Here is a 19,692-nt window from a genome sequence, read left to right as displayed (position 1 = left end):
CAACTCGGCTGTGTTCAGAGTAGCTACCTCACTCTGCCTTCAGCTATCATAAATAAAGCACGTGCATCAGCATATCAGGCGTCTGGCATCATAAAATAATACATCCCTGCACTATTGTTGGTTTGGCTGTGTGCTGCCGAGTATCGCTCTATATCGCTCGCTATACAAATACATGTTTGTTTTCTGCTCTCTACATACACAAACACGACACAAGACGGTGAATTGGAACTTTTTATTCGTAGAGGATAACTTTGTTCACATTTTAAAAGGAGATACCATCTCGCCCAAGCTATTCAATGCGGTGCTTGAGTCGCTTCTTGAATCATCTTTGGTTCGCAGACGATATAGTTTTAATAGCTCGCGATCCAGCTGACCTATTTAACAGACTAACACAGCTGGACAGGGAAAGTAGGATTAAAAATTAGCGTAGATAAGACCAAACTAATGTTCAATAGTTATTGCATGCCTGATAGGATTTCATTAGATGATAAACCAGTAGAAGTAGTATATAATTATTTATATTTAGGTCAAATAATTGACATGTCCGGTAGTAAAGATAAAGAAATAAAGAGACGTATGAAATTATGGTGGAGTGCATTTGGACGAATGGATGTTGATTTTAAATCAAAAATGCCACTCTGCCTTAAGAAAAAGATCTTCGATCAATGTGTTTTGACAGTAATGACGTATGGATGTGAAACTTGGACACTGAACGCTAAGATGCTATACAAATTCCAATGCACTCAAAGAACTATGGAATGCTGTATGCTTGGCATAACGAGGAAAGACAGGAAGCGGAACACTTGGGTGAGAAGTATGATAAGGGTAGTGGACATAGTGGATAGAGTAAAGATATTGAAATGGCAATGGGCGGGCCATGTGGCTAGAAGAATGGACGAAAGGTGGATAAAAGAAGTGCTTGAATAGTATCCGAGAGAATGAAAAGGGTAAAAGGAAGACCACAGGGAAGATGGGTAGACGAAATTAGGAAAATGTGTGGGGTGAGATGGATGAGAGTTACGCAAAACAGAGACGAGTTGGAGCGTGTTGGAGAGGCCTTCATCCAGCAATGGATGGTGGAAGGCTGTAAATGATGATGAATAATAGTTGGTCAATTTAAGAAGCACTCAGTTTCATTAATGAAATATACTTACGCCAAGAATTGTGGAATTTAGAAGTCATTGATAAATAGTTGGACGTATATTTTGGAAAAATAGCCCTTGACACTTATTTTTTAATAATGAGTTTTTGTCATGTAATGATAATTCGATGATTACATCGCAAAAATGAATCGCTACCAGGAAAATCACGAGTCGGATCTCCTGGCGCATGCAAATTCGGCGCACAGAAAACTGCACAAATATTATTGCGCGAATGACTAGAGAGTCGATAATAATAAAAATCTCGTAAGAAATACCATTAAAATATTTCCTTTTTTTACTTTTAAATACTTACCAGTAAATAAAAATACAAGCCATAGACATTCAGCTGCGGGCATGGAAGTCTCGGTGCATCTTGGTTTACGGCCAGAGCGTCGGGAACTGCCACAATACTGTCAAAATTTTCTAAATTTAAATGCATAACATGTCAGTATTTGAAATAAAGTTCCGTGTACCTAGTGAATACAATTAAAATATAATTCAATTATATATTCCCCAATAAAAATTACTTACCTTATTGTCACCATGATTTTCTCTTCCACGCTTATCGGAACGTTGTGTTTTGTTTTTCTACATTGGTTTGCATAATATCTAATACCTCGCCGAATTTACTTTGAGACATTCTAAAATACGAGTGAAATCTGGTCAGAGCCTTTTTAAGCCGTGGCAATAGTATGATACTCTCTTTCTTCATTTCATGAATTTGAAATATCATGTAGCCATAATTTTCGGTATTTTCTTGACTCTTCTTCCTCGCATAGCAAAGATACTACATATATAATAGCGTCCATTTCGTCCATCCTGCTCGGAGGTACTTAACGAATGATTGATATAATTTGATGCGTAGTTCAAATGCTGTTTACCTAATATTGCCGCGCAGCATCGCATCCATATCTAAATTTGTAAAATACGTACTAAAGAATTTGGACATAAAATTCATACTTATAATAATAAAGCATTGATTTATATATTTTTTATTAAATTTTGGCACAAATTTCTTTGGTATACAACAATACAATGAAAACAAGCATATGTTATAATTCGATATGTTAAAAAAAAAAGAAAAATATACTCACTAAAACATTGTTTGTTAATAAAATTAATAAACACGTATAATACTTTTTAATATCAATTCATAATAGTCCCATGCCATAAAAGTGGCACCAGATAACAATATCAAAGATTTTGTTCATTATCTAAATGTACATAAACCGATAAGAGCATATTTTGCCCGTAATAATTATCACATATTATCAATGTTGAAGTCTTTATGATATTTTTTATTAAGGTCTCCAATAAACTCTTCCTTTAACTTTTTCAGACACCTGTACAAATTATATCTCGTGTTAAATTAATTGTCAATATTAATTTAATATTTCATGCAGTGTATGCCATAGGTCTAAACAACTTACATTCGGTACTGTATTGAGTTTCTAAACTGATTTATTTCCAGAGAAGGCGCATGAGGCATGTGTACAATAAACGCAGATGGTAAAACAATGAAAGTATATCCTTGAGCATACATTTCCATCACGTGCGACACTTTATTCCATCCAAAACCGGTAAACCGTGGATCATATGATGGAATTGAATTATGAGCTACAATATATGGTTCATAGTCTGGCTGCCACTCAATCTACCACATTAAAAATCATTGAATTGTTTTGATTCAATAAACAATATCATATTTTTAAAACAAATTATTAGTATTATTAAATATTCAACCTGATATGGATAGCTAGAATTTCTCCACTTCAAATAGTCTGTCGGCGCATGGCCTTTCTTCCATACATGATATCTAAAGGTGTATAAATTCCCAGCCTCCAGCTGTTTCAAAACATTGGACTTATTTCTAGGAAATTTTGAGCGATAACGTTGAGTCTCGAAAGCTGGCACAACCAAAGCCTGAAAAATTTAATGAGTTAAATAGTGATTGTGACCAATAATCGTATTTTATTTACCTTTTTTAAAGGTCCTGGATTAGTAAGCTGTATCGATTTCCTAAGATAATCATAAATTCCGAACATCGGTAAGAAGTCAATATCCATTAAAAATACATAAGGAGTCACAACATTTTTCAGTGCTACATTTCGTAAGTGATTAACAGGATAGTGTGTCTAAAACACACAAGAAATATAATAATGAAAAACAGACATACATTTACGAATGAACATTAAACAATATTTTTATCAACATACCCCTTGCTTGTAAACCAAATGATATGCAATGTTTTTTCTTTTCTTTAGCAATTCGGACCAATCTTCCACGAAAGTTAGCAGTTCTTGCGATTCTGCATCAGATATGTAAAATGCCAAACTCATAGGACCTATTAAAGTCAAATATTGAATAGAACCTCACAATTGTAGTATTAATATGATAGACTATGCATTTACCTTCCCAGTGCGAGCTCAATTCTTCTACAAATTGTAGCCTATCCATCGAAAGCTGGGCAACTAAAGTTACATCATAACTATCTTTATGACTATAAGCAAACTCCATAAAATATAAATGGGTTCTCAATTTTGTCATATGACCATGACGAAAAGCAAAACATGGATCAGTATCATTGAGCTAAAAATAACATTAATTAAAATGTATTCTATGATGAAGACAATATATTAAAAAAATAATAAATGAACTAGAATTCACTAAACCTTATTAGAAGAAAAATCTTCTTTGCAAATAATTAGTTTGCTTCGTAATAAATTACCGTCATATCCTAAAAACATTTGGTGAACATTTTGGAAGTATTTAATATTTTTCAGTTTCACTTTATATTTTCTTGGTGAGTTCCAATGTATAACCTGTATGATTTTAAAATAAGAATGATTTTTTTAAGAAAAATAAGAATGATGTTAGAGTTGTGAAATTACTACCTTAATAATGCTATAGTTTCTAGCATAGCATCGTTCGCTTCTACTATTATCGCTCAATTGAACATTCCATTCACAATCCATTTTATAAACTATATCAGGGTATTGTTTAATTATTGCATTGAAAATGTCTTGATCAGCAAGTTTTGTTCCGGTGTATTTTAAAAGATTTACTTCGGTAACATTTTTCCATAGAAGTAACCAATTAATTTGAATTCTTATATTATCAAGATGAAGAAGGATGACTCCAGTGTTGAAACCTCGGCCTATTGCTGGCCAAGGTTTAAATTCATGCCACAATTTTCCCAAATACCAATCACTTTGATTTTCAACAAGACCAAAAATCTGCAAATGTAATTTGAATTAGATATGAAATCAAGATTATATTATTTCATGATTTTCAAAAATTAAAAATTTACTTCATTTTTCATTTTCTGGAACAGCACCCATAGTTCTGCGATATCAGACAAAAATGTCAAATCTGTATCGAGGACGATTACTTTTTTCAGATTTTTCGGCAGAACATTTGGCAAAGTCAATTTTAAAAGACCAAAAATCCCCGAATAATGCGCATTAGGAATCCATGAGACCATTGGGATGGCATCATTCGTATGATAAAAAGTAATTGTAACTGCAAGACAAGTAAAAATATTTAAATCATAAATACTAATGCTTCCAGATCAGAAGTAGAAAACATAAAGAAACCTTCAGGGAGATCCCAGGTATTAAATAAAGTTTCAAGTATGGTGAAGGCTACATCGTCCACCATTAAATGAAAATGAATTGGATTTCTTCTATAGAACAGAATTGATTTGATCAACGGGACGATGCCTCGTGTTGAATTGTAACCTCCACAAACCATCGCAACATGTATTACTTCGCAAGCGTCTATATTTTCATCAATAACCTGTAAAAGTCAACATTACATAAAATAATTTGCATATCGAAAAAACTTGTAAAGATGGATAGGGCTCCTAACTGTGTTGCTGAAGTCGTGATTCAAACTGACACCGGCCTTATTGTTTTTCAGCAAATCTTCCATATGATTGTGGGACATCTTTAATTGTAGTTTTAACATTTCATTTTGTTTCTCCAGAATAGAAATATCTTTGTCGGGCCATTTGTAAAATACTATCAGAAGAGTAATCCACGCGCCAAGCACGAAACTTAGCCATGGTCTCGAAATAATTCGTAGCATAACATTTCTGAGGCGGAAAGAACAAATTTTTGCAATCGCAAAGCTACCTGTGAATACTCAACATAATACAAGCTTAAACATTGATTTGAGGTTAGCTTAATTGAAGATATAACATGTGTAAAAATACTGAATCAAGTTAGAACTGATAATTCCGTCACTCGAGTGATATAAATACAGTAAAATTTTGTTATAAGAGTGATTTAAAGAGAGTTTAATAGAGTATTACGTCGATAAGCCGCCTGATGCAGCTGTCAAAATAGTCTGACAGATGAACGTTTTATGGTAGACGGTGTTGCCATAACACGGAAAATAAAAATTCATTTTACGGCGAAATTTAAATTATTATATTTGCATCACCAATCAATAAATAAACATGCGATTTTTTTATTTTGCAGTTTATTACTCTTACTCTTATTACTCCCAGGGTATAAATATAATTAAATTATGTATTTAACAATCGAGACGCATTTTTTACGTGCAGTTTTATTTGTGTTGGTTTATGGTAGGCTGAAAGCATTCATTTTAATGCATATTATAATAATCCATACACTTTTTTGGGGTCTACCTCACGGGCCCGAATGTGAAACGCCCGAAAACGCAAATATCGGAAGGCAAAGATCGAACCCCGGCATGCGTTGCAATGCCATAATAACACATGCAATTCCCGTTTCCGTTCCCGTTCCCATTCCCGTTCTCATTCTCGTTCTCGTTCCCGTTCCCATTTGTCAGAAAAACGCAGGCAGCGAACACATTTGAAATTAATAATAACAATAACGCATGTTCAGCATTTAATAATAACAATAACGCCACAATAACGCATGCAATTCCCGTTCCCGTTCCCATTCCCATTTGTCGGAAAAACGCAGGCAGCGATCACTTTGGTCGCGACGCGAAAACATTTGAAATTATAACGTTGCAATGACACCCATTCCCGTTTTTCCCGTTTCCGTTCCCATTTTATCCCGTTTTTTTTCACAGTAATCTTCCTGGACATGAATACAACAAATCCAGAAAGTTCCATCGTAATCGGTTCAGTGGTTTTAGCAGCCTATTCGAGACACACGCACACACACAGACATTAATTTTTATATATGTTACACCGAATCCGTGAAATTGTCTACTACACGCATTCGGCAAGAGAATTGCCGAATGCGTGAAAAATGCAAGCATGTTGCCCAGTTCACGGATTTGGCAATTTTTTTGGCGAATGCGTGTATTCGGCAAGAATTCGTCTGCTCAAAGCATGGAGTCGGCAAATAGACAGCAGCGCTCCGGTGTTGTTTTTTAGAACTAGACAGCATGGACAAGTGTCAAAGTTTAGTTTTGTTTAATTTACATATTATTATGTATAATATGACTACATACCTATATTTCGATCATCTCATATGACTTATACATAAATTAATGCCATTTTTATACATTTTGATCAATATTTTAACAGTGAAACATATGTATGTAGTCATATTATACATAATAATATGTAAATTAAACTAAATTAAACATCCTTATTCAGCTGTCACTTTGACACTTGGTTATAATATAGCACGCTGTCCAGTTCACGCATTCGGCAAAGAATTTACGGAATCCGTGAACTGGGCAACGTGCTTGCATTTTTCACGCATTCGGCAATTCTCTTGCCGAATGCTTGTAATAGACAATTTCATGGATTCGGTGTAACATATATATAGATGAATGAATTTGAAGACGAAAGTGATGCTGGGGATGGTTTTTTTTGGTGTATATTAAGGAATATGTATATTTTCCTGGTTTCCTAATGAAGAGAGCATCATCAATGCATCTTTGCAATGCAATAAATTTCTAATCGTAACTTGAAAAGTTGCAGTCAATATTTTAACCTTCTTTTGCACTTATTTTGTAGTTGTATTTTACGAATAACGTGGTATTATATTTACCCAGTATTGGCACATCAAATAAAATTTGAATTTTATTTGTTGCTCAACTGTAGTATTAAAATACCTACAGTTATATTATTTTGGTTTATAATAATGGGTTTGTTTTGTTGTGTAATTTTTACGTAAAATTAATTACAATAGCATTTTGGGGGATCGCGACTAATTCGTAAGCAGGTTGGCGGACGCTCTGTGGCAATGTCGACATGACAAAAAAACAAAAACAATAAATGGCCGCAAAAGAACAATTCGTCGCGATCAATAATGTGTCAAAATTGTGCATTACAACATGTATGCGAAAATATTATTCGAATAAATAATAGTAATGGGATTTGCGTGGGTTTCGTCGATGGCGTGCCGATACCGATTCGGTACCTTTTTACACCATTCGGAGACGAGCACGAAACTTTACCGAAACCGATAAATATTAGCGTATAGTCAACTCGCAAATGCAATAAATATCTGCATACTTACCATTTTTCCGATTTATACATCAAAAACATCGAAGAGAATGAAATTCTAAGGGTGCAAAACAATGCAAAGCATTGCACCTAGGAACGAATTCAACGTTTAGTAGTTTTATATTATACAAGTTATTTTACCCGGCTTCGCTATTTTTTATAAACAGCGTAAACATGGCGAATCTAACAGTAAATATTCATTTGTTTTTTTATTAAATTTATTTGAATCGAAAAAAAAAAATCGACTCGTCGTCATAGAAATTTTGTTTTGTTTACAATTACCAACCAAAGTTACTTATAAACATATATATTTACATACAAAGTCTCTTTCGAAATTATATATTAGATTTTATAAAAAGTACTTGTTCAATATCAACATCAACACTTAACATTCATATTTGACACATGGCAGTTTATAGGAATCATCTAAAATTAAGTTAGATAAAAGCCCAATCTTTCTATTGATATGGTGCAATATATGATAACTACTAAAATATAATTAAATGGCTACTTATTTCAATCGAGATGAACTGAGAAGTATCGAGATAAATTGGTGCACCCAATTTAGTTATCGTCTGTCCACTGAATCTATACATAGATAAAAAGGCCAATGGGATAATACTGGAATTAATATAAATTGTATATAAAATTATTATTTTGAATAAAAATACCAAAAATTTCATTTAACTACCGCCATTTATGTTTTAAACTAAAAACTGGATAAACGTCAGGCACTTTACAGAAATTCAAATTTAAAACGCGTCTTACACGATATTTTTGCAACATCGTAATGGCGGAGGATCCATTTACTTATATTGATGACCAAAATGAGCAATATGGCAAAGTATGAAAACGATCGGATAAGAGGCAAATTTTTTCCTGAATTGTAATCGTAAGTGAAAAGTAAAGGAGGTATGTAATAAAAATGAACTACGCCCGAAAAAGCTCGCGTGGCGTCCACTGCTGTATGTAATATATTGACAAAAGAAGTGCAAGACAGGTATTCAACAGAATGGTGAAAGGAAGGCACTAAGGAAGATGGGTAGACGAAATAAAAAAAAAAACGTGTGGGATGAGATGGTTGAGAGTTGCACAAAACAAGACGAATGGAAGCGTGTTGGAAAGGCTTTCATCCAGAAGTGGATGGTGAATGGCTGTATATGATGATGATGATGATAATGTAATATTAATTAAGGATCAAGTAGGATCACTATGGATAGTCATATAGGACTCATTATTGATTGCGTGTATGAAGATCGGATTAGAAGTTAGAAGTTAGATATCAACCTGCAATCAATCAATTCATTTTCAAATTAATTCGATGTAAAACATATTTATGGATGTTTTTTTTATTGCACGCATACTCATTTATATATTTGCGCATATAAACATGAATAATGTCCCATTTTGTGGATCGATTTTCGGAGATGGCCGTGCCGCCCAGCAGCGATGATATCCATAAAGCGATTATCATTTGTGTCAAAAGTGATTTCGACGAGGAAGCAAAAAAGTTTAACCCGGAAATTGGGTCAAAATTCCAAGCACGGAGAGCTAGAAAGAATATTGGCAAGCAGGAACCAAAAGATTAACCACTACTAGATGAGTATGAGCCAGTTTTTAAAACTTTTATTCGGCACATGTCACACATGGCTTTGTTGTATTTGCGAAATATAAACATATATTCATATTACATCACCATTTTAGGTATGTATTACGAACGACGAGACGCACATTAATAATAATGAATAAATGATTTTTAATTGTGGGGGTGGGTGTTGTGCTGATGATACGGAGAATGATTGCACATTTGTTGCATCGATTGACCCTGAATGTGGTTGAGCAATTGCAGTTAGATTGGTGGGTGTGTTTTCAAGTGCTTCTTCTGGGATCGACAGAAGTCACCCCCGTTTGTGTCTTTAGCATTTAATTGTTCATCGGTTTTGACGATAATAATGTTTTATTGTTCTTTCATGCTGGACTCTTGTCAGACTTGGCCGCACCCCTTTTTTAAGTAATTGGATCAACCTACCCCTCGTAAATTATTACGAACCGTAAATGGCGTGCAACACTGCACTCAACCGCATTTCGACCCATTGCTGGCAGATGAAATGGAAATATATGAGGGTGTGTCGATAATGAAGATTTTATTTTTAATTTTTAGCCCCAGGTCCACAAAACGAATTCTGGTAGTAATCGAAATTTTTTTTAAATTTTTGTGCCCGAGTCTTGTGTCTGAATTTGATTTTGTAAATATGTAATTCAGTTTTTTCTTGACAATCAATATTTCCTGTACTCACTACAATTTTAGATATTAACTTTCCTTTCGTCTTCATCAGAAGGTGATGGAAAATCTTAATGGAGAATAAAAAAAAAGTAATGGAGAAGATTTTACTCCAAGAAAAATCTAAAATAGAAAAGTATTCACAAATGCATGGAAATGTCTGGAATAGAGCATTCATTTTATATGACTTGATTTTATTCAGAGAAATGTCGATTTTATTCACTGGGAAGGTAAACGTTGAAATATGTATATTTGAACTATTGTGCTTCTTATAAATAGTCAAACTGTTTAATAACTTAAATTATTGCAGACGATTTGGAGAATAGTGCAATCCCTATCGTCTAAATAAACAATATACATATATGTACATAGCTAATATAAATGATAAAACAAATCAATTGACAAATAATTTATGGTAGATGGTATAGCAGTTCCATTCATCGAATATATAGTGATGAATGGAAATGAGTAGTCGCGACAGCAAAAATATAATTTGACGATACAAAGACACGATAACGTAGGGAGGCTGCTCTTACCCTGAGAATGGCCTCAAAGTATGTGCCCTTCCACAAACATCTACGACGCACCGCAACCCCTTGGTTGCCCGAAGAGTTTGTTTGTTTGATGAGTCTACTTATTTTTAAAGGTTTTATATTAGTTTTTACAATATAGTGATTTTTGTTGTAAAAAATACAGACTGAAGTGCTGTTGTATTACTTAAATTTCAATTATAAATAGAATCAGTATCAATAATGCAGATGGTTTAGTAAAGTGGTCATATTCCTAGTTTTGAAAAGATTAAACACATACTATTTTCTCCCGTATTTCTTTCGGGGCATGCTACAGACGTTCCGTGACAAGTGGTTATAAATTTGTAGGGATTACGCAGCTATTACTTCAGACTTGGGGAAGAGCGTTATGGTGCTTGCGTGGGAAAAAAATATATAATACTCGTTCTAATGAATTCTATGTAACAGATATTTGATACTTAGTACTGCCAGAATCGTGGTTGTAAGCTTGTAATTTTAGTTATTTCAATTTATTACATTTTTATAGTACATACATATGTATATTTATATCATGAAATTTATTTTAATTTAAAATGTAAATAGAACTCTTGCGTGTGTAATAATATCGGTCATAGTAGTCCCATGTGGTTTAACAATGGCCGTTATGGAATACGAAGGGGTGCGTGATGCTAAATTGTTAAAAACGGCGTTTAAGCTAAAACTCATCCATCTTTATCAACGATTATTTATATTGATGACGATATATGTATATACGTATATTTTACATGTGTGATATATGTATGATGAAAATAAAAATATATTTCTACCAATTAATCGGTTTTAATATGCGTTATCGATAAGCGTTTTCGGTCGTCAATAATTTTGAATTATATATAAAATAATGGCTAAATTTTAATTTTATGCTAACCAGTGCTTGTATGTTTTATTTTGATTTTCCGCATCGAAAAATATTTGTTTTTTTTTTTTAAGATAAACGTTCACTGCTTTACGAATCTGCCTACTCTCTCTGACCAATGACAGTATCGCGTTCCCCCTTGCGCTTTTACTTTCAAACGCTTCTCAACCTGTGTGTACTAAAGGGGCTCCAATGTTATTGTATGGTAAAATATTTCTACTATGTACACTAAAATGATTCTTATAAAAAGTATTTTGTGAGTAATAGAATCACACAAAGTTTCATCTTTCAAAATAAATGAATCAAACGTCATACGATTACAATTTAATAGAAATAATAAGCACATGAAAATGATCGCAACAATATCATCATTCATCGAGTTATGCGTCAAATGCGTCAAGCCGCAAATGCAAATTCAAATTCAGTGGTTATAATGAAGCTAAAAAGAGGCCTTGTAAAAAAATCCTCTCGTTCACGAGATCAACGCGGGACAAACACTATAAGATGACAGCGATAGTCTAATCTCCACCTAATGAAAAGTAGTATTGTAGTATTACAATTATGAAAAAAAAAGTTTGCATCATATTTTCAGGTCAAGATATATGATTTAGGGACGTTAACGTATGCTATTTATGAAAATTAAATCCAAACAATGTAATAATAGTCAACTTCTGTAGAGATTATATGTACAGACGTTGTGTGTATGTTAAGTATGTTGTTGTTGTATGTTAAGGCTGCGGAACCGGAGTTGCATTTTGACTGCTATCAGCAGAGAAATGTTATAATAATAGAAGGGCCTTTACTGTGTCAATTATACTCGTAACGTTTCCATAACTACAGATACGCGCACGTAATAGAACCGGGGTCATCACATATTCAATACAGAAATAAAAGTTTTATTTTGGGGGTTGGTAGCCAATCCGTTCTTTTTCAATTGGCGGATTATTTTTATCCACTTTTTTTGCATTTGTCTGTCTTTGGGATCTCTTAAATTAACGTGTAATGTATAGTTTTAACAAAAATATGTATAATATAAAATGAACGATGTTTATATTAATTAAACTTAAATAATTGGTTATTAATATAATTGAGTATTCGGCGCCACCAACAGAAATGTTTTTACATTTATTTAAAAATATTTTTTACATTTCTCTGGTGCCACCCCTGAAATTGTATGTAGAATGCATGCAGTCACCATACAATTTTTAAAAGCTGTCAAACTACGATGTTAATTGAACAATATGTTACTTAAATGATTAATTTACTTATAAAACTGTATCCCATGTTGTTTATTGTGTGTTTTTGAATGCATTGTGCAATTTTTAACGAAGCACTTACCCATCTAGCGAGTAAAATTAACAAACAATTGGACATACGTCGAGCACCAAGCATCAAATACGACTGCCGGGTAAATTATTATGTTATGTCCACAGACCTTTGCCACTTCACAGCAATATGAAGCCTAAAGCCACTTCTATTATTATAACTAGAGCGTGGATAGAGAGCGTGCTTTTTTCAGGAATCGGGGTGGTTTGGCTCTATTTACAAAGCTAGAGTACAAAAAAAAGGTTGGGCGAACCTTTTACAACAATTGAACAATAGCATTTACAACAATTGAACAATAAACGGCGCGCTGTGGATCCGGCCACTAATTATAACATTTCTCTGGCTGTCAGAGTCACTAGGCAAACCCCTTTTCCTGGAAAATAGCACTGTCGTGCCGATGCTTAAACATAAGTATTCATTGCAACTATTGCACCTTTCAAAAGCGGTGCCTCCTACGTCATAAACTCCCAACTTGATGAATACCCGAAAAATTAACTCGAAAAAAACGAACTCTATATAATATAGAACTATACAAAAAATATGCAAGTACGTGTGTATGCGTGAGATTCATGGGAAGGGCCGACGAAACCGTCTACCCCCACTCAGAACCTTAGGGCTTGTACACACAGTCATTTCCAAGAAACATTGTGACGATAATTTAATTTTTCTGTTCTTCATCAACTGGGAGTCTGTGCCGTAGAGTGAACCCTTTCAGAAGGGGTCTACGTGACGAGACAGAATGTTAAATTACAGAAAACACAAATATTGGAAGGCAAAGATCGAAAATCGAAAGATCTTAAGTCGAAAGATCAAAAAAAAATAAAATGGTGCATGGTAAACGGTACATACTCACGTACATACTCACTAAATTTGCGCGAACAGGATACAACAGGAACAAGAGGAACATGCTTTTCCTCCCGTATTCTGCGCGCGCACATTAATACGGGAGGAAAAGCCTGTTCCTCTTGTTCCTGTTGTATCCTGCTCGCGCAAATTAAGTGAGTATGTACCGTTTATCATGCACCATTTTTTTTTGATCTTTCGACTTAAGATCTTTCGATTTTCGATCTTTGCCTTCCGATATTTGCGTTTTCTGTAATTTAACATTCTGTCTCGTAACGGAGACCGTTTCAGAAGATACGAGAAGAATATTAATTTCTTGATTGGTATTCGTCCTTTATTAGTAAAAAAAAATAGCCCGCGTGGTCACCTTTGATATACAGTTTAGGTTTGGTCATCCGTAGTGGGTGCCGCCTCACAGTTTGACAGCCATCCCTTTTCTAGATAGTAGCCGTGCGATTACTGCGGTGCGTTACCATTTGATAATGCCGGTTCGGCTCGCGAGCACGCCGTGTGTCGTTCAAATCGTTTGCCGTGTACTATACTCGTGACAATAATACTAATAACATTATGACAGTCGACAGATCTAATTTATAATATTAAAACACGCGCCAAAATCAAATTGAAAATTACGCAGGAACGTAACGTCACAATATTTGATTTCGGTCGGGTCCGCAAAGACAGTTTATTTATTTAAAAATAAAACTAAACAATTAATTTGAAAAAAAAAAAACAAAAACTATAAACAAGTGAATATCGTTCGTGTATGATTTGAATATTCATTGACGTTATTATTTTTTTTTATTGAGTGCGTTCAAAATTCAATCTACATATCTGCAGTACGCGTGCGAAAATTTGCACGCTGCGAAGGAAAACGGACTTTTCGCAGGTGAGATTTTTGATTTATTTATATTTTAAAATGTATAACGTGTTGACGATGCGTTTTAGCGATTCGCATGGCGTACGCAGAGATTAAGTGCATTTGAATATGTCATGCAGTATGATTTGTTCTGTGGGGTGCATTGAATGCATTCATTCATGTCGGCATCCTCGGATCAATAGTGACATTTTAAAATAGAACTTAAAATTTATGTATTTTTTTTTCATTTGCATACAATCGTTGTTATTGTTTAGGCTGTAGTGAAAATTTGGCATTTATTTCATTTAAAAAAAATAAATTAATTCCATTCATATTATGTAGAGAATTAGATTATTATATATGTACGTGCATATGAACAAAAACAAATATCATTAATTTTATTCAAAATTAGTCGAATCAAAAACATTTCAGTTTATTTTTGATAACAATTTTTCTAATCTACTATTCTAAGTACATATGTACATATTTTAATAAAAATTATATGTTGTATCTTTCGATTTTATTGAAATTTCGCTTTTAGTTTTGTCATTTGAATTCAAACGTCGATGTGAACAAAACAGGTAGCTAAAATCCCTTCAATGCATTTCCTGTGAAATAGGTACCTGCACTATGTATTTCATCTACCTGTAGGATTAGTCAAGAATTAAAAGCATTCTCACGATCTAAGGGACAAATTTTAAAACTACCATGATCGGATTCAGGTAACGAAATTCTTTTATGAATGTTCACAGTGCATTACGTCGTCATATTGATACATATATAAAATGTGTACATACATATAATAAACAAAAATTTGTATGGAAAGATAATGATAATCTCAATAAAAGATACAAAGTGTGACGTTTGTATGAAATAAAAATGAGAGATTCTTCTCAATTATACAATAAGCAAAAATTTCATAGGGCATTGTTGGGAATTTTTAAGTCGGAAAATTTATGAAAAACGTGTCGGAAGTTCTCACATACGAACAATGGAAATTTGACATTTTTGCAATGCAGATCTTGATTATTGAAACTAGGATCTAAAAACCTAGAATGATAATGTTTATTTTTGCTTCATGTTATCGTAATATGGCGGAAATTGCCATCTATTATGCATATAGATTCTAATGATCTGGTCATTATGACTGACTGTTGCCGTAGTTAATAATTGCCATAAAATATGTATATAGAAAATTCACACGTCCAAATTTGTATATATGTACGTATATACGTACATATGTATACAGCATCTCTCTATCGTTTGGTATACAAAAGTCGAGAAAAGTTCTTCGAGTATTTTATACCACAAAATTAAAGTTTATCTTCGGACATGCGATCACCACAAACCGATAACCTCGCAAATGTCAGGGACATACATATGTACATATGTGAGGTTGTTATCCGACTGTATAAATACATTATAGTCAAAATGGTTCACACAGTCACGACTTCCACTGCAGGAGAATATGTATTATGTACATATGTACATACATAATTGCGGTTTAAAATTTTGATTATTATAAATTCCATCTTCCAACCATGCACAAAGATCGGCTTTTAAAGACTTTCGTAGAAAATGGGCTAAGCCTGTAGCATTATTTGTATAACCATTTTATATATACCGTATATAATATACGAATAGAGATATGTATGTATTGTGATTTGAAAATCTGACAATATACATACGTGCGTTTTATACATGTACATACCCTGAGAGTTTAATACACAATACATATGTATATATTTAATGTAAATTAAACTGTCAATCATTATACCATTTTTTTGTTATTATAAATCGAATAATGTATGCACATACAAGTACATTTTTATATCGACACTATATTTCAATCTTCGTCATTAAATGTATGTATGAGTGATTCTGTATATTGAAAGATCACTATATCTCCACTCTAGAGTTCACACTTCAAAATTTGATTGTTGAAATTCGTTATTGTTACATTTGTTTATGATTGAATGCAATTGTTTGTATTGTATTACAATAATATGAATAAAGATTTTTTTGTTTTTATGTACATACATTTGTTTATATTTATTTTACATTGTTTACGCAATGTATTTAAATTTATTTTTCATAATAATTTAAAATGAAAATTAGTATTAATTTATTCTGAATTAAGCTGAAAATAAGATTGTGCTGATTGTCCTAGCTGGATAAAGAAAGTTTATTGACTTTATTTACTAGTAAATGATTGAATGTTTTATTGACTCATGAATTGGATAAAATATTAATGTATGTAATAGACGAATGTTGTAGGTGTAATATATTTTATGTGATAGTGGGATAAGCTCGTAGAAAATTCAAATTTGTCGTAATTACTTATAATGACAAATGTTAACATTTTATTTTTGATTCCATCATTGCATGTAACATATTTTCACGATGCTTTAGTTCAGCATTGTGTTCTTTAATGCAAATCATAAAAGCATGGTGAATGTACATGTACTTGTATTTCTTCCATGCAAGCTTATCTTGCGAATGGAATATTAATATCGCGGCGAAAAACACACTGTGATGAATCACTGTGGGAACGTGCCTCGGAAAACTGGCTGCAATGAAAAGCTAGCAGCGTCTTAAGAAAACAACTTTTCCATCTATTTTTCTTGCAAGGGAAAACATCGCAATGAAAAACGCTCATCTCGCCGAGGGCAAACAGTCAACGTCGCGCAATGTTTGCTCAAATCTATCTGCACATTTGTTTCTATTTTTTTTAATCTGCAAGGCTTTGCTTTTCGTATTTTTGATTTTTGCGTTCGATCATATATGTACATTATCTGTGGATTTTCGCAGGTTTGTTCTTATCTGGACTCGGGGTTATCGCATTTGACACCTTGCTGCTGCACATTTTATTTATCGCATGACGAATTGATTCCGTTTAAAGTGAATCGTTGATTGTTATTATCGCAATTGGTCTACCGCTGATGCAATTTGTGATGACCCGAAAATATGAATTACGACTGAATGTCACTTGATGTGTTTTTTTTGTTGTTCTTGAACGCCCACATCTTCCTCATTAGTGCATCGATTTACGCCTCTCGGGATGCGGTTGTTAAATGTTATTTAATGTCCAGGTTACTTTCAAACGCTTACGATGCGTAAAATTTATAGATTTACGTATCATATGTACAACGTTACGTATAATATGATTTATACATAGATATTATAAAAAAGTAGTCAATTTCACACACGCAATTTTTTTAAATTTCAATATCAAATTCATCGGTTTTTTATTATTTATAATTGATGCATTTCAGATGATAAGTGATTTAAATAATTTTTACTTTATTAGAATGTGACTTTCTCAAACGTGTCTTCGCTGTGGGATGCGGCATGATAATTCGTGAATTCTAATTTAAAAAAATAAATGAAAAATTTTGATCTACTTGATATAAAATACGTATTTCTAAAATTTATATTGGGTATTTTTTGTTTTGAAGTCGATAATATTAACGTATTTATGGACCGCTCGAATTTCCAAAAGCTCTCTATGAGAGTCCGCGTATTTTTCGAAAAGTAACGGTACAAGTAATAAGGTTTGTAAATTAGTTGTAATTAAAAATTGGAATACAGCTTCTTTACAGTTGTCTTCGACCGTATGAAATATCAGACAGTATTTCTTAAAATGTGGTGATTGCTGTATTCAATTTTGTATACATTTTATCGGTCTCCGTGACGAGCCAGAATGTTAAATTACAGAAAACACAAATATCGGAAGGCAAAGATCGAAAATCGAAAGATCTTAAGTCGAAAGATAAAAAAGGGTGTATGGTAAACGGTACATACTCACGTACATACTCACTTAATTTGCGCGAGCAGGATACAACAGGAACAAGAGGAACAGGCTTTTCCTCCCGTATGCGTGCGCAGAATACGGGGATTTGAAATCTTTTCTGAATATTATTATTTTGGAATATTATCGATCAATTCCTTGGAAAAAAATCAAGCTTTAAACCATAGAAATATATATTTTTAATTTTATTTATCGATATTTTGGAAAAATATATTATGCTGGCATGATATCTATGAATGGGAGTTTGAAAATAAGTCTTTTAAATAATACGTTTTTTGTATGAAGTTTGACGGCTTTAAAAACAGACACTCTGTGTACCTTCGAATGAAGTTTTATTAAAAACACAGCGAATGTGTTCACGGTCCATAGTGAGTTAATAGATCGATAATTCTATAATAAAATAAATTATGGTTGACGTTGGTCCTTTAAGTCTAAAATCGCACGCATCTTATCGTAAAGTAAGTGGATAAATTTATAGTCTTAAGCAAAACATGTATTATAGTATTGTCACTGTTACTTTTGAACGTAAAATGGTATGAAATTTTAGTGTCTTTTAACATTTAAACCTGACAATACTTACGGTCAAGGATTCTCGTAAGATTTCAACTGATCCTCGCTACAGATGTAAATTTTTTATTATTGTTAGAGAGGTTCCACAAGCTCAGTGCAGTGTAGTCAGTAGTGGATGCTGATCTAAGTGTATGTATAATATATAAGCTGATTGTATGCCAACGATCAAATATAAAATATTTGTTGAAAACTATTACTAATACTACGTTTTGAATATACATTTTTTATATATAATTTGGAATTCAGTCTTCAATACCTTTTAGTTGATTGTATGAAGTATACGATTCATGAACTTGATAATTTATTAATTGAAGCAAAATTTTGAACTTTTGTTTTTATCAATATTTTTTCTATTGATTTACATACATATGTATGTACATACATATATTTCTAGTTATATCGGACCGTCCAACCTGTGCGAATGTTGGGACTTGGTTCACTTTAGACTTCTTGAACTTATGTCGTTTTGCCTTCGGGTCAAATCTACGGCGGCAATTACCTGAGGCAATTACAAACAGTGCGGGGGCACTGGATTTATTCAAATTTCTGAGTCACACATACACACCGTTTGAAACAACACGTGCAAACGGCGTCCCACGTGCTTCATAAACGGTTTGTTGTTCGAGCATTCGCGTTGCATCAGAGAGATGGCGGATGCGAGACCTTGACACGCAGAATGCCAAACCCCTGGATGGCCATGGGATGACTATGGGATGACTGGCTATGGGGAGGGGAAGGTGAGTGGGTGGTAGGGGGGTTGCAGGAGCACGTGGACCCGTACGGAGCGCATGCGCTCCGGTAGCGAGACGCTCGGTTCGATCCGCAGAGTCACCCTACCTACCCCACCAGCCCTTAAACATTCTGGTGGTGGGTAGTTGCCCACCCTCACCTGCTCCTCTACCCCCTACTGCCCTACCCACTGCTCGACGAGAGTGAAATCCCAAAGCTTTTAATATATATCATTATATTATAGCTCCC

At 33.6% G+C, this 19,692-nt stretch overlaps 2 protein-coding genes across 2 annotated transcripts in view; one reads left to right on the top strand and one right to left on the bottom strand.

Annotated features, from left to right (window-relative positions):
• Positions 1-2,104: 2,104 nt before the first annotated feature.
• LOC143915635 (xylosyl- and glucuronyltransferase LARGE2s-like) lies at positions 2,105-5,537 on the bottom strand. The gene is made up of 12 exons (XM_077436346.1): positions 5,458-5,537; positions 5,013-5,278; positions 4,739-4,940; positions 4,453-4,664; positions 4,037-4,378; positions 3,815-3,964; positions 3,554-3,731; positions 3,359-3,486; positions 3,122-3,277; positions 2,886-3,065; positions 2,573-2,796; positions 2,105-2,485 (listed from the first exon to the last, which is right to left on the bottom strand). The coding sequence occupies exons 2-12, from the start codon at positions 5,229-5,231 to the stop codon at positions 2,404-2,406; spliced, it is 2,073 nt and encodes a 690-aa protein (XP_077292472.1). The 5' UTR covers positions 5,232-5,278; positions 5,458-5,537; the 3' UTR covers positions 2,105-2,403.
• Positions 5,538-13,891: 8,354 nt separating this feature from the next.
• LOC143915489 (uncharacterized) overlaps positions 13,892-19,692 on the top strand; it is a 53,378-nt gene continuing 47,577 nt past the window's right edge. The window contains exon 1 of the mRNA XM_077436166.1: positions 13,892-14,363. The gene's annotated coding sequence lies outside the window, so the exon portion shown is untranslated. The remainder of the gene's footprint in view (positions 14,364-19,692) is intronic.

The sequence above is a fragment of the Arctopsyche grandis genome, chromosome 8 (genome assembly GCF_051622035.1).
Source record: "Arctopsyche grandis isolate Sample6627 chromosome 8, ASM5162203v2, whole genome shotgun sequence".
Lineage (NCBI taxonomy): Eukaryota > Metazoa > Arthropoda > Insecta > Trichoptera > Hydropsychidae > Arctopsyche > Arctopsyche grandis.
The sequence above is the reverse complement of the archived record's forward strand: the minus strand, read 5'-3'. Positions and strand labels throughout refer to the sequence as shown.